At 38.1% G+C, this 14,485-nt stretch overlaps 1 protein-coding gene across 1 annotated transcript; it reads right to left on the reverse strand.

Moving 5' to 3' along the window:
* Positions 1-6,494: 6,494 nt before the first annotated feature.
* On the reverse strand, positions 6,495-7,609 carry LOC140879272 (uncharacterized). The gene is made up of 2 exons (XM_073282951.1): positions 7,322-7,609; positions 6,495-7,241 (listed from the first exon to the last, which is right to left on the reverse strand). Exons 1-2 carry the CDS (start codon positions 7,607-7,609, stop codon positions 6,495-6,497), a joined length of 1,035 nt encoding a protein of 344 aa, XP_073139052.1.
* Positions 7,610-14,485: the final 6,876 nt, after the last annotated feature.

Consider the following 14,485-nt stretch of genomic DNA (forward strand, 5'->3'; position numbering starts at 1 on the left):
GCACTGACCCAAGGCAATCAAGTTTCTATTAAGACAGCATCGCTGGCGACTGCCGTAAATTCTGCTGATGGATTTGAGAGTGTGGAGCAAGCTCAATATCTGAACAACAGAAATTACAACAACTATCAAGGTAATCCTGTACCCAATAAATATCATCCTAGTTTGCGTAATCATGAGAATTTTTCATATGCAAATAATAATAATGTGTTGAATCCTCCTTTGGGATACAATACAAATAAGGGTGAGGGTAAGACTCCTTTGGAGGATGTTGTTAATGCTTTTGTGCAGGAATCGAGCAAGAGGATGGTGAGGACTGAAACTCTCCTTGACAGCTTAGAGATGCAAGTGGCCAACATGGGTGCTGTATTTCAATCCATGGAGACTAGCATTGGGCAGTTGGCGAACGCACTGAAAGATAATAACAGAGGCCAATTTCCAAGTAATACTGAGGTGAATCCCAAGGAACATTGTAATGCTATCACGTTGAGGAGTGGAAAGCAGGTGGATAATGAAGAGGGCAAATCTGAGAGCAAGGCATCTGAAAAGTTGCAGTTGACGAGAAGAAGGTCGAGGAGAAAGAGTCCGAACCTGAGCAGAAACCGATGTACAAACCTCCTATTCCATACCCCCAAAGGTTCAAAAAGAAGGTAGTGGACGAGCAGTTCTCAAAATTCTTGGAGATTTTCAAGAAAATACATATCAACATCCCTTTTGCTGATGCTTTGGAACAAATGCCAAATTATGCGAAGTTTATTAAAAAGGTGATGTCCAAGAAAAGGAGACTGCAAGAGAATGAGGTGGTGAGCTTAACTAAAGAATGTAGTGCTGCGCTCCAAAAGAAGATGCCACAAAAGCTGAAAGACCCAGGGATTTTTACTATTCCTTGCACTATTGGTTCTTCTTAATTTAATAATGCACTTTGCGATCTAGGAGCTTAGGACTTGGCGAGGTGAAGCCCACAATGATCGCATTGCAGCTAGCTGATAGATCTATAACATATCCGCTTGGAATCATTGAAGATGTTTTGGTAAAAATAGATAAATTTATTTTTCCGAAAAATTTTGTTGTGCTAGATATGGAGGAGGATGCAAATATGTCACTGATATTGATGAGACCTTTCTTGGCCACTGCTGATGTCAAGATTGAGGTGAAGAATGGTGAGTTGTCGATGGGTGTGGACGGAGAAAGAGTTATATTTAACATATTCAAGTATTCCACTCATCGAGGAATTATGCATGATTGAGCGAGTTGTGAAACTGGATGGCCATCCCAAACTTGTTCATGAGGTAGATTCAAAGAAGAATAATCTGAAGGTGCCAAAGAAAAATAAGAAAACGAAGAAGAAATCAAAGTTTAAAAAGGTTTTTAAAATATTTGGAGGGTGAAAGCGAAAGGGAAGACCCTCAACAAAGCGGAACCGGGCTAGAATTGGAATACAATCGGGCTATGGACTATAAACTAAGCGCTTCTTGGGAGGCAACCCAAGCTAGTTTTTATGCGTTTTTTATTTTCTTTTAGTTGTTTTTGTTTTTATTTTTATCATGAGGAATCTAGACATTAATAATGATTTTTTGAATTGTGTAGGTGAAAAATTATGGAGCTGAAAGAGTTTAGGAGCCACCCCTGAGAAGAGTTTTGAGTGATTAAGATGGTGCCGCGTAGTGACGCTTGGTGCCTAAGGTATGTGTCTCTTGTTTTTAATGAATATTGTACATTGAGGACAATGCACAATTTATGTTTGGGGGGATGTTTAAAATTTGTGAAAATTTGAAATTTTTTATGAATTAGTTCGAGTTAAAGGCATGATGTTGTAATTGTGTTGGCCTATGATGAAAATAAATTTTTTTTCGCTAAAAAAGTTCATGTTAGCTATATTTAATCTTGAGTTCTCACATTTATGCACGAATGCCATGATTTTCGATACTCCTAAGAATTAGAGAAAAATTATGTGGATTTGTGATGTGGATTAGAGGAATTGATTCTTAACTCTTGTGATTTTTGCTTGAAACTGAGATAGATTTTTATGAACACAGAAGTGATTTAGGCATTTTTTTTCGAATCTATTGAGCTTTTTTTAGCCATTTTATATTCATGAAAAATCCAAAACAAATTGAGTAGCTAAAAAGTTCAAAGAAAAGTAATGGTGGAGAAAGTAAGGTGAGGGGAGGCCTTGAAAAAAAAAATGGATTAAAATTCTAGTCCAAATACAAGGCATAAAAATGGAGATGTATGGAGTAGAAGAAAGCCAAGACTAATGTCTGAAAATGCAAATAAAAAAAATTTTAGCTACTCGTAATCTTGCACAAATTGAAAATATTCAATTCCCTTTGCTTTGAATTCTGAGTCCTTTTTTACATTGATATACATATGGATGCTTATCTCCTACCGATTATACTTGAGAATAATGTTAACCGAAAAAGTCCTGTTGATCTGTGTGAGTAAAAGTTGAACTTGGTTGAGAGTATTTTGAAACTTGAGGGCGGAGTTAATGATTTTATGAAGCTTACGGATTGCATGATTTTACCAAAATTTAGGTGGGTACAGGAGATTGGCAAATCACACACACACGAGAACTCTTGAGAAAATTAGCCGACATGTGCATTGAATCTTGGAATGTATAAATTCGGAGGTCGACTATATTGCTCATTATTATTTTGCTCGGAACTAGCAAAAGTCTAAGTTTGGGGGAATTTGATAAGTGCATTTTATGCACTTAATTTATATATGATTTGACTTTGATTTTGTTATGTATGGAGTGGATTTTATGCGTGTTAGTTGTTGTTTTTGTGAGATGCAAGGAATGACGCAAAAGTAGAGAGAAGAAGCGAAAAGCCGAATTACGGGATAGCAAACTTCAGAAAATTACTGGGAATGTTACGGACATCCAAATCCGATCTCCACCGTTCAAATTGAATTTTAGGATGTTTTAAAGTTGCTGTCAAAATTTCAGCTTGATCCGACGGCTATAACTCAATTTTGATTTTTTCAAGAATTCTGCGTGAGTTGGATGCGCTGAAGCGCACCCGCGCCCAAAACCGGCGCACCCGCGCCCTGTAGCTTTTATTTTGAGAAAATTATTGGCGATCAGTGCCCCTGAACCCTAGGACAGCACACCCGCGCCCTGGAACCCAAAAACGCGGCGCACCTGCGCCCGAGGGTGGCGCACCCGCGCCTGACGTGTCTTATTTTCGGAAACTTTTAGTCTCAAACTTTAAAAGGACGCTTTGGCATATATCAGAGGAGAATCGAGGGTTTTCATCAGTTTTTGAAGGCTAGAGACGGCATGAGACCAAGGAAAAGGGATAAGAAGCATTCTTGGCACGAAGACGGACGAAGCGACTACCGAAGACGAAGAAGCATCATCTACCTTCATTTTTATTTTATTGTTTCTCCTAATTTTTAATGATGTTCAAGAACATACTTTGTTTGATTTTTATTTTCATTATGAACTAATTCCTTTGTCTAGAGGGACGACGTAGCTTGACTTGAAACCATGTTTTTGATATTTTGATTGATATATTAGAATTATTCATTCAGTTTATTTGTGTTTTCCTGAATTGATTGCGTTCAATTTACTTGCCATAGATTGAATGATATTTTATTTAGAATCTATCACTTGAGAGAGGAGATTTTGAATACGACATAGGAAAATAAATATTTGGTGTTTATATTGTTCGAAAGACATATAACTCCATAGAAGTCATTAGAAGAATTCTTGTGTTATTTACCGGATTTAATAGTTGAACTTAGATAGACATATTGAGTTTGCTATTGAATACGAATTTCTTCTTGACACTCGAGAGAGGTAGTAGAAAATAATAGGAATTCTTGGCTAATAAACTAGAAGAAATTATAATTGAACAATCATTAGAAATAAATTGTGGTGGACAGTCAAGTGAAGTCGAACCTCTAGCATTCATCGCTTATTGATTTTTTCTCTCGTGAAGGTTATTTAGTTTTGTTTCTTGAAAATTTTAGTTTTATAAAATCAAACCATTTTCGTAGCTCTACATAGGATTAGGATTTGATTAGTCGCAAATATTTATTATAATATCATTTATTCATTCTCAGTGGGATCGACTTGGAATTAATTCCTATATTATAACTTGACATCGTGCGCTTGCAAGCGAAAAACACGTAACAGACGTTCTGGCCTACCTTACCACCGACGTGTATATGTGGGGCTGAGAGACGTTTTGGCCTACCTTACCAAATATTTACTTATATGTGTGGGGTTGAGAGAAATCTTGGCCTCCCTTACCAAGTATGGGCAAGATGGGTTGGGTTTTACTTGACCTCCTTGCGGCATAATGCACTGCAACCATGATTATGATCGAAATCACAGAGTCACGACCCAAGGATCTAAGTTCAAATATTTATGTCAATATTCCGTATAGTTTACTTAGCTTTATGCTTATGTTCGACTTAGCCATGTATTTGTTAATTCATGTTCATACCCTTGCATTTGTTAATTCATGTTCATACCCTTCATTTAAATTTCACTCATTTTAAGTTAAGGGAACAAAATTATTTTATTACAAGCTATTTTTAATCTGCCTGTGTTTGTATTTATGTAGTACTCGTTATTCCCCCCATATTCTTGCTGAGTCTTTCGACTCACTCCACTTATTTGTTTTCAGGTGATGACTTTTATCTGGAGGCTGAGGGGCAGGATCCCCAGAGCGAGGTCGCCGGTGGTGCAGGCCGTTGACCGACGTGCTTTAGTTGTTCCGCAAACTCTGATGTTGCCTTTTTATTTATGAGTGGAATATTTTTCTTACGCTGTCTGTCGTTTGCAGGAGGTGTTTTTCCTGCTTTAAAACTTTTGGCATGTAAACTTAACATTTTTATTCCGCAACTGAGTGGGATAAACTTCCCCTTTCTAGATTTTATGATTACCGTATTTGGATTAAATTTATCAGGCGTCTATTTCTTTTGCTGAATTGCTGTCTGTGAAAGGTTGGCTATGTAATAGTTTCAAACGGGTCATGGCAAAATTTTTGAAAAATCCCGTATTTTCTTTATTAAATTAAATAATTTTATTAGTGGTATCTTTCTAGACGTTTCATTCACAATCAAGACTCTCCTCTCAAAAATCCATTAACACAACACAACTCTCTTGAGATATAATTACGCACCATTGGATTTTGCACCCGACATTTGTTAAAAGTCCCAATAATTACCCGCATACTTAGCTATAACTAGATAGGATTCGAATTTCAATCCCCTTGTCTATAGCCCGGATGGAACTACAATCACATGAAATCCGCAAACTTAGCTATGAAATAGTGAATAGGATTTCATTCACATTCCAAGCCCGAATGTAATTGTTATTTTAAAATTTTTTCAAGACTTAACCCCATTTTATCCGCATACTTAGCCACAAACAAGACGAATAGGATTTCAAACATCTCGCTCGCAACCCGGATGAAGTTAATTGGATTTCCAAAAACATTACATAAAATAATTTAAAGATGCGCCCAAGATTGTATATGTTATATCAAAGAAATCATCAAGATTCAAGAACTATTAAGCTCCACAAACACCTATTATCGTGCAATGGTCCAAAATACATCCACAATATCTAATACATCATTATACTTCACCGGTTAAACATGCGTGCGTGAAATATTCAACACATAACCTACGGTTTCTCATATCTAATCAAGAGTAAAATTTTTCAAAAAATTCATTTTTTCACTTCCATCATCATAGGCTAACAAAATTTCATTTTTTCACTTCCATCATCATAGGCTAACAATCATCATCCTACTTATGCATACGAAACAAACAAAAACAAAATGAATGCAATGAATGTAATGAATGCACCCCCCCCCTCCCCCCACACTTAAATGAAGCATTGCCCTCAATGCATCAAAACACAAAACACAAACAAACAACTAAACACAATGCAATGCAAAAATGTAAAACGAAACTCCCCTGGTTTAAGTGTTGTCGCTGTCCTCTTCAACGTCGGACAAAATCATGAAAGAATCATATTGAAACTTTGACTACGGAGGTGGCGGCATTCGGCTTCTGAAAACAAAAAAAATAAAAACGAAAAAACAAAATGAAAGATAAAAACTAACTAAAAGAAAAGAACACTGGGTTGCCTCCCAGTCTGTGCCTCTTTTTACAGTCGTCGGCCCAACTGCATGCTTTTTTTGCTCATGGTCCATATCTAGTTTTTCTCACCACCTTCACCCACTTGCACAGTTTTGCAGTAATGTTTGGTCTTTGCTTCCTCTGCTTCTATTTCCTGGGTACCTGCAGATCAGAACGAAAAATTTCAGCAGTAAAATTCTCAATAGGTCTTGCAATAACCTCTTTAACTTTATCCTCATTCACAACCTTCTTGTGTTCTTGTGTCAAATGATTAATGACATCAAGATTATTAACAACACTTTCACAATCAGGAATTTGCAGGGTATCAAAAATATGAAACTTAACAACCTCCCTATCAAACTCCATAGTGATAGTTCCATTGTTAGCATCTATGATGGACTTTGAAGTTTAAGAAATGGTCGTCCTAACAAAATAGGACTATTCAAATCATTGCTTTTCATGTCAAGAACATAAAATTCAGCAGGAAAGACCAAATTGTTAACTTGCACAAGAACATCTTCTAACAGACCCCTAGGATAAATAGTAGATCGATCAGCCATCTGGATAACAATTTCAGTTTTATTTAAAGGCCCTAAGTTTAAGGAAGCATAAACAGAGTATGACATGACATTAATCGATGCTTCTAAATCTAGCATGGCCGTATCAAGATGAACATCTCCTATTTTACAAGGAATAGAAAACATACCTGGATACTTGCATTTTGTGGGTACCTTTATTTGAATTACAGCAGAAACCTGTTCTCCCAATTCAACTTTCTGACACCCCTTCAGTTTGTGTTTTCTCTTCAAAGTACAAAACTCTTTCAAAAAATTAGCATAACGAGGTACTTGTTTGATAGCATCTAACAAAGGAATATTTACCTCACATCTACGAAAAATTTCATACATCCCCTTAATTCCTTCATCCCTCCAAGACTCTTTCAATGCTAAGGTAAAAGGGGGTATTGGTTTATACTCAAAAAGAGTAGGAAACTTACCTCTCGGTGTCTCTTCCTGATTAAGCTCAGTTTCTTCCAACTTGGATTCCTCCACCTCTTCGTTCTGTACTGGCTCTTTCACCACTTCGTCATTAACCTTTAACTCTCTTCCACTCCTCAAGGTGATTGCACTCACAACCTATTAATGGCGGTTGCCAACTGCCCCACCTGAGTGTTCAAATTTTGGATACTTTCTCTCGTTTCCTGTTGAAAAGTTACAGTATTAGTTTCAAGATCCTTAAAAATGTTTTCTAGAAACTCACCAGGCATTGGAACTTGAGGACGCTGTTGTTGTTGAGGATACGATGACCTATAAGCTAGATTTTGCGGTTGTGCTTGAGGCCCAGGTTGATTTGTCTGAGGGTTTCCGTATCTAAAGTTGGGACGATCCTTCCAACCTGGATTGAATGTATTCGAGTAAGGATCATACTTTTGTTGTGGTGGCCCGGGAAATCCTCCTGCTGCATTGACTTGTTCAGTAAATTCCTCTTGAAGCGTGGGACACATGTCAGTTGCATGTCCCACGGCAGCACAAATTCCACATGATTTTGCAGTCTGTCCATTCCTTACAGCCATTTGACGCACAAAATACGTCAGTTAAATTAATTGTTGTTCAAGGGAAGAAACATTTACCTCGTTGCCCCGTCTGGGTGCATGATCATTACTGTTGGTGCCAAATTGTTGAGAATTGACAGCCATATTCTCTATCAATTTCCTTGCTTGTACTGGAGTTTTATCCACAAAGACTCTTCCACTAGCCGCATCTAACATGCTCCTGTCATGAGGTAACAACCCTTCATAAGTGTATTGAATTAACAAGTTTTCACTTATATGATGTTGCGGACAACTAGCACAAAACTTTTTGAACCGCTCCCAGTATTCATGAAGTGATTCCCCTATGTATTGCTTTATCCCATAGATTTCCTTCCTGATGTTAGCAGCTCTAGAAGCTGGTAAGTGCTTCTCCAAAAAAACTCTTTTCATCTCAGTCCAAGTCGTGATGGATTCAGAGGGGTAAATAATACAGCCAATCCTTAGCAGCACTCTTCAAAGAAAAAGGGAAGGCTCTCAGTTGGATCTACTCCCCGGTCACTCCATGGGGTTTCATACTTGTGCAAACCACATGGAATTCCATCAAGTGCTTGTTAGGGTCCTCACCTGCAAGACCATGAAATGAAGGCAATAAATGAATTAATCCAGATGTAAGCCCAAAAGTAGCATTATTTTCTAGAGTAGGAAAAGTAATGCATAAAAGTTGTTGGTTTGGATCAGGAGTGCCCAATTGTCTCAGACTCAGATTTGCGTTGGCAGCCATTTCTTCCTCAGGAATTTCAGTCCGTAGCTCGTCCTCTTCTTGTTTCCTACGAGCCTACTTCCTTCTTCTATAGAGTGTTCTCTCTATCTCTGAATCGTATAAGAATTCTTATTCAGAAGATTCTCCTGTAAGCATTAACAAACCCGAGAAGCACTGGTGGAAATAATAGAAAATAAAAATAAAAACAAGAACAAAAATAAACTAAACGCCTTCCCCGGCAACGACGCCAAAATTTGGTAGCGCTAAGTCATGTCACGCCCAAATTACCCAACTCAATCAGATAAACAAATTATGCAGTAGTGTGAGTAGGGATCGTTCTCACGAGGAAAGTGAAATTTAAATAGTGTTCTTAAAGTACTGAAAATAATAAAAGGGGTTTTTTTTGGATTTACTACTATGCAAAAATTAAAATAAGAAAGATCAATAAACTAACGAGACTTGGTATCGGTCGACTACACCCTTGAAATTATTCATTCGATCATCGATTCTCTAAAAATAATTAATTCACATTGAATATTCATCATTGGAAATTTAATTCATGTTTCACCTTAATTTTAGCTAACTAGACACCAGCATTCTAAGTTAACCCTTACCCCATAAATTAACCCAATACCAGTGATTAGATTTAAATCCACGGTAGCATTCAAATGATTAAAACTGATGAATCTAGACAACACAATACCAACGATTTTATTTAATCTAGTCAATTGTTGTTTCTACGATTTAACAAATTCACCAGCGGAAAATATTAATCATAGTTGCTTCAAAAATCAGATGATTCAAACAATTACGGATTTGAATTCTAATTTAGCAATAGATTGTATAGCAAAATCCTAAGGTGATCAATCCTAAAATCTCACATACAAGCATGACAATCAATCCAAAACAACTCTTGATACGCAATTTGGAATTAAACAATGAAAAATTTGAATCTCATGAATTAAAAAATCAAAGGTTTGTCTTCCTCAACCAAGTACTAAAGCTTAGCCACAAATATTCATGAATTCTCTAGAAAAATTCATGAAAGAAAAAGTAAATCTAAGAAAAGAGATAAGAAACCTAGCCGCCAAGAGAGTTCTCTGCTTTCTGCCGTCTAAATCTGATAATTCTCTCTAAGAAAAACGAAATAAAGATCTAATAAAAATCTCGAGTCCAAAATAAAAGAGTTTCCAAAATTAAAATTTCTTCTCCCGAACAGTGCCTCGCGCTCGATCGGTTAAAGTCTGCCGATCGAGCGCGAGCAAAAATGTGATCCTACTGTCCTTCAAATATAATGCGGCCGCTCGATCAGTATAATCTTGCAGATCGAGCGAGACAAATTTCCAGCTCCTACTGTTTTGCTTCTTCAGACGGCCGCTCGATCGGTTGAACATTGCAGATCGAGTGGTCCACTTTTTCGTCAAAACTTCTCAGCATTTTCTTTTGCTTCTTAGTTCATTAACGTCCTCCAAAACGCACAACCTACACACAAAACCGGGAAACAAATCATGTAGACACACAAAATGCAATACGAACAAAATACGTAATTAAAACATATAAACGAATGCAAAACAACAACTAAATAACATTAAAATAAACAACACAAACATGACTATCAGGGGACAATGTAAGATTTTAAGTATGGGGGAGAGGACTTAGCCAATCATTGAGAGAATTTAGCTGTGTTTTTGAAAAAAAAAATTAGAGCTCATAGTTTGTGATGAATTGTACTGTTGAAATTTAATAGCCCATGATGATATCTAATTGATGACGTGCATGCTTTTGAAAATAGATGATTTTCTAACCTTGGAACACTTTGATCTCCAATGCAAATTGGACTTTGATATGGTTCTTGAATATTCTTTAGCAAGCATGTGTCATGGCTTGTGAATTGTATATGACATAGTGAAGGTCGTGTGAACCTTGTGATAGTATTAGGAAGTCACTAGCCTATCAACCTCCCTTTTGAGCTTAATCGAAAAAAAAAGAGAAAAGAATGGAGTTAGTAAGGTGAGGGGAGACATTGGAATGAGGATTGAAATTCTAGTCCTACAAATTCCAAGAGCTAAATATGGAGGAGAATGTACGGAGTTGAGGATAATCGGGTGCAATTACTCGGACAAGTGAAAAGGCTATAAAACTTCTCAATGATTTAAATTGATTTGTTGGTGTGCAACTTGAGCTAATGTGGGGTTTGCATTGAATGGACCTGTAAAGTGTGCATGACACTTGCTAATGACCATACACACACACACACGTTCGGGGCTATATCTCAAGTTGAAATGTTTGGATATTGAACTTGTTCCGTTGTTAGAATTTTAACGTCTTTCTTGATCATGCATTGAGTTAATTCCTAAGGCACATATGTGTAAATCATGGTTATTTTTGTTATGGATTATGAGCTCAAGCTTATTTTTGATTTTGTGTTGCTCGAGGGCGAGCAAATGTTTAAGTATGGGGGAGTTTGATGTGTCTATATTTTCTTATGTTTAATTGGAATAGTTTGTTATAATTCGATGCATTTTGAATGATAAATTTGGTTTTATAGCTCCTAATCATTGTCTTTGATTTAATATAGGAATAGAGGAGAAAAGATGATAAAGAGGAAGTTTAGAGCAGCTGTGTTTGTGATATTATGGATAAAGAATGGAAAGGAAGCTGCTGCGCGATAGCGCATGTAATCAACGCAAGCAGCGCTGTTGGGGAGTGCTAATGTTGGGGAGTGCAAACGCGCATGGAAAGAATTGGTTTGCGCATGATTTGGTTGAAAAGAACTTGAAGTGTCTGTGCGTGCAGAAATTTAAAGCAGAGTTTGGCCGCTCGATCCGCAGACTTCTACCGATCGAGCGGTTCCAAGAAATTGAAGAACAGTAGGGGTCAAGATTTTAGCTCGCTCGATCGGTCAATCTTTACCGATCGAGCGACGCCAGCGTGCAGAGTTTTTAATTTTGGAAATTCTTTGGCCGAGTTAGGATTAATCTTTGGAAGATTTGGAGACTTTAAATACTGATATAACTCAAAAATTAGGGGGATTGATCAGACTTAGACGACTTGGAACGTGAGTGTAACAACCCACGTCCTTCCACCGCATCCCTCCCCAGCCCGCAGCATGGGCTCGGACCACATGGTTCGACGGGCATTGCACTCATGACGTCCCCACTCCTGGAAGTGGGTTTTTGTCCTCCCCACGGATAGAACCTTGCACCTCCATGCTTAAGTTCAAGTTCTTATCATCCCTGGTACCAATTGATCTATTTTATGTAACGACCCACGTCATTCCACCGCATCCCTCCCCAGCCTATAGCATGGGCTCGGACCGCATGGTTCGACGGGCATCGCACTCATGACCTCCCCACTCCTGGCAGTGGGTTTTTGCCCTCCCCAGGGATAGAACCTTGCACCTCTAGGCTTAAGTACAAGTTCTTATCATCCCTGGTACCAATTGAGCTATCCCTCCCTAGCCTATAGCATGGGCTCGGACCGCATGGTTCGACGGACATCGCACTCATAACCTCCCCACTCCTGGCAGTGGGTTTTTGCCCTCCCTAGGGATAGAACCTTGCACTTCCAGGCTTAAGTACAAGTTCTTATCATCCCTGGTACCAATTAAGCTAGCTAACCATGCGGTCCGAGCCCATGCTATAGGCTGGGGAGGGATGCGGTGGAAGGACGTGGGTCGTTACATAAAAGGGCGCCCTTTTTTGTAATGACCCACGTCCTTCCACCGCATCCTTTGCCAGCCCGTAGCATAGGATCGGACCGCATGGTTTGACGGACATCGCACTCATGACCTCCCCACTCTTGGCAGTGGGTTTTTTCCCTCCCCAGGGATAGAACCTTGCACCTCCAGGCTTAAGTACAAGTTCTTATCATCCCTGGTACCAATTGAGCTAGGGATGCGGTGGAAGGACGTGGGTCGTTACAAAAAAAAGGGCGCCTTTTTTTGTAACGATTCACGTCCTTCCACCGCATCCCTCCCCAGCCCGTAGCATGGGCTCGGACCGCATGGTTCGACGGGCATCGCACTCATGACCTCCCCACTCCTGGCAGTGAGTGTTTGCCCTCCCTAGGGATAGAACCTTGCACCTCCAGGCTTAAGTACAAGTTCTTATCATCCCTGGTACCAATTGAGCCATGCGGTCCGAGCCCATGCTACGGTCTGGGGAGGGATGCGGTGGAAGTACGTGGGTCGTTACAGTGAGAAACACATTGGCGGCTAGGTTTCTTCTCTCTTTTCTTAGATTCAATTTTTCTTTCATTAAATTTTCTATAGAATTCATGAATATTGTTGGCTAAGTTTTAGAACTTGGTTGAGGAAGACAAGCCCTTGATTTTGTTTATTCATGAGATTCGAATTTTTCAATATTTAATTTTTATTGAGTATCAAAAGTTGTTCTTTTTTATTTCATACTTGTATGTGAGATTTTCGGATTGGCCATCTTAGGATTTCGCCATACAATCTAATGCTAAATTAAAATTCAAATCCGTAATTGTTTGAATCAACTAATTTGCGAAGCAACTGCGTTTAATATTTTCCGCTGGAGAATTTGTTAAATCGTAGGAACAACAATTGACTAGATTAAATACAATCGCTGGTATTTGTGTTGTCTAGATTCGTCAGTTTTACTCATTTGAATGATACCTTAAATTTAAATCTAGATCGCTGGTATCCGGGTTGATTTATTAGTAAGGGTTAATCTAGAATGCTGATGTCTAATTAACTAAGATTAAGGTGAAACGGGAATTTAATTTTCAATGATGAATATTCGATAGAATTAATTATTTTTAGGCAATCAATGATTGAATAAATAAATATCAAGGGTGTAGTCGACCGATATCAAGGCTTGTTTCTCATTGATTTCTTCGTTATAACTTAATCTTGCATGATAGTTGATAGAAATCCATTAAATATTGCTTTTAAATTTTTAGTAGTTAATTACAAACTCAAAAACCCCATTTTCTTTCATTTTAGAACACATTAAATTTATCTTTACTCGTGGGAACGATCCCTACTCACACTACTACGTATTTTGTTTATCTGATTGAGTATGGTAATTTGAGCGTGACATATTAAGCGCTACCATAGAGACCTATACTTGTTTTCTCTATGATTTCTTTTATCATTCCTCCCTATGATAATCAAACTCTCCCCTTGTGATTCAGAGTTTGTATTTATCTTCCTTTGAAGTTCCTTTGATTGGATAGTAGATAACACTTCATCTAGTGTAATGGTTTGTTCTCTTCCATACAATAGAGCATCTCTGAAGTTTCCTAACTTCTTGGAAGAGCATTCAATAGAATGAGAGCCTTATCCTCATCCTCGAGTTTTACTTTGATGTTTTCTAGATCATCCATCATCTTTGTATATTCCTCGATTTGGTCATCAAGATTCTTTCTTCTCTGATTCTGAATGAGTATAGTCTCTGCTTCAAATATAATCGATTTGCCAGAGATTTTGTCATGTATAGGCTCTCAAGTTTGATCCACACAGCCGTAGCAGTCTTTTCTTTGGCTACTTCTCTTAGGGGTTTATCACCTAAGTATAAAATGATGGCACTGTGTGTCGCTCCAGAATTTCATACTTGTCCTTGATCGATGCTGACATCTCCTCCTTGATTTTGAGTGCTTCTATCAGACCTTGATGGATTAAGATGGCTCGCATCTTGATCCTCCATAGTGAGAAATCGTTCTCGCCAGTAAATCTTTCAATAACAAACTTCCAAGATCCCATAATTCAGCATTCGATTCTTCCCACAGACGGCGCCACTTGTTATGAAACCAAAGAAGTAATACCGATATTGATCCAAAACAACGCAATGCACTTGATACACAATATACCAATTTTTAGAACCAAGAAAATGATAGAACACTATGCAATCACCAATCTTTCGATCACCAACCAATTCACTTGCAAAATGATTAATCAAATCAAGCACCAAAGCAATAACTAAAATCAAGACACAAGAATTACGTGGTTCAGCCTTTGAGGGCCTACATCCACAGGAGAGCAAGCTTCTGATTTTATTACTCAATCAAGGAGTATTTTCCTCAAGTTCTATACAAGCTGAAAACTAAACCAAGAACAATAA

This window comes from Henckelia pumila, chromosome 2 (assembly GCF_033568475.1).
Source record: "Henckelia pumila isolate YLH828 chromosome 2, ASM3356847v2, whole genome shotgun sequence".
Taxonomy (NCBI): domain Eukaryota; kingdom Viridiplantae; phylum Streptophyta; class Magnoliopsida; order Lamiales; family Gesneriaceae; genus Henckelia; species Henckelia pumila.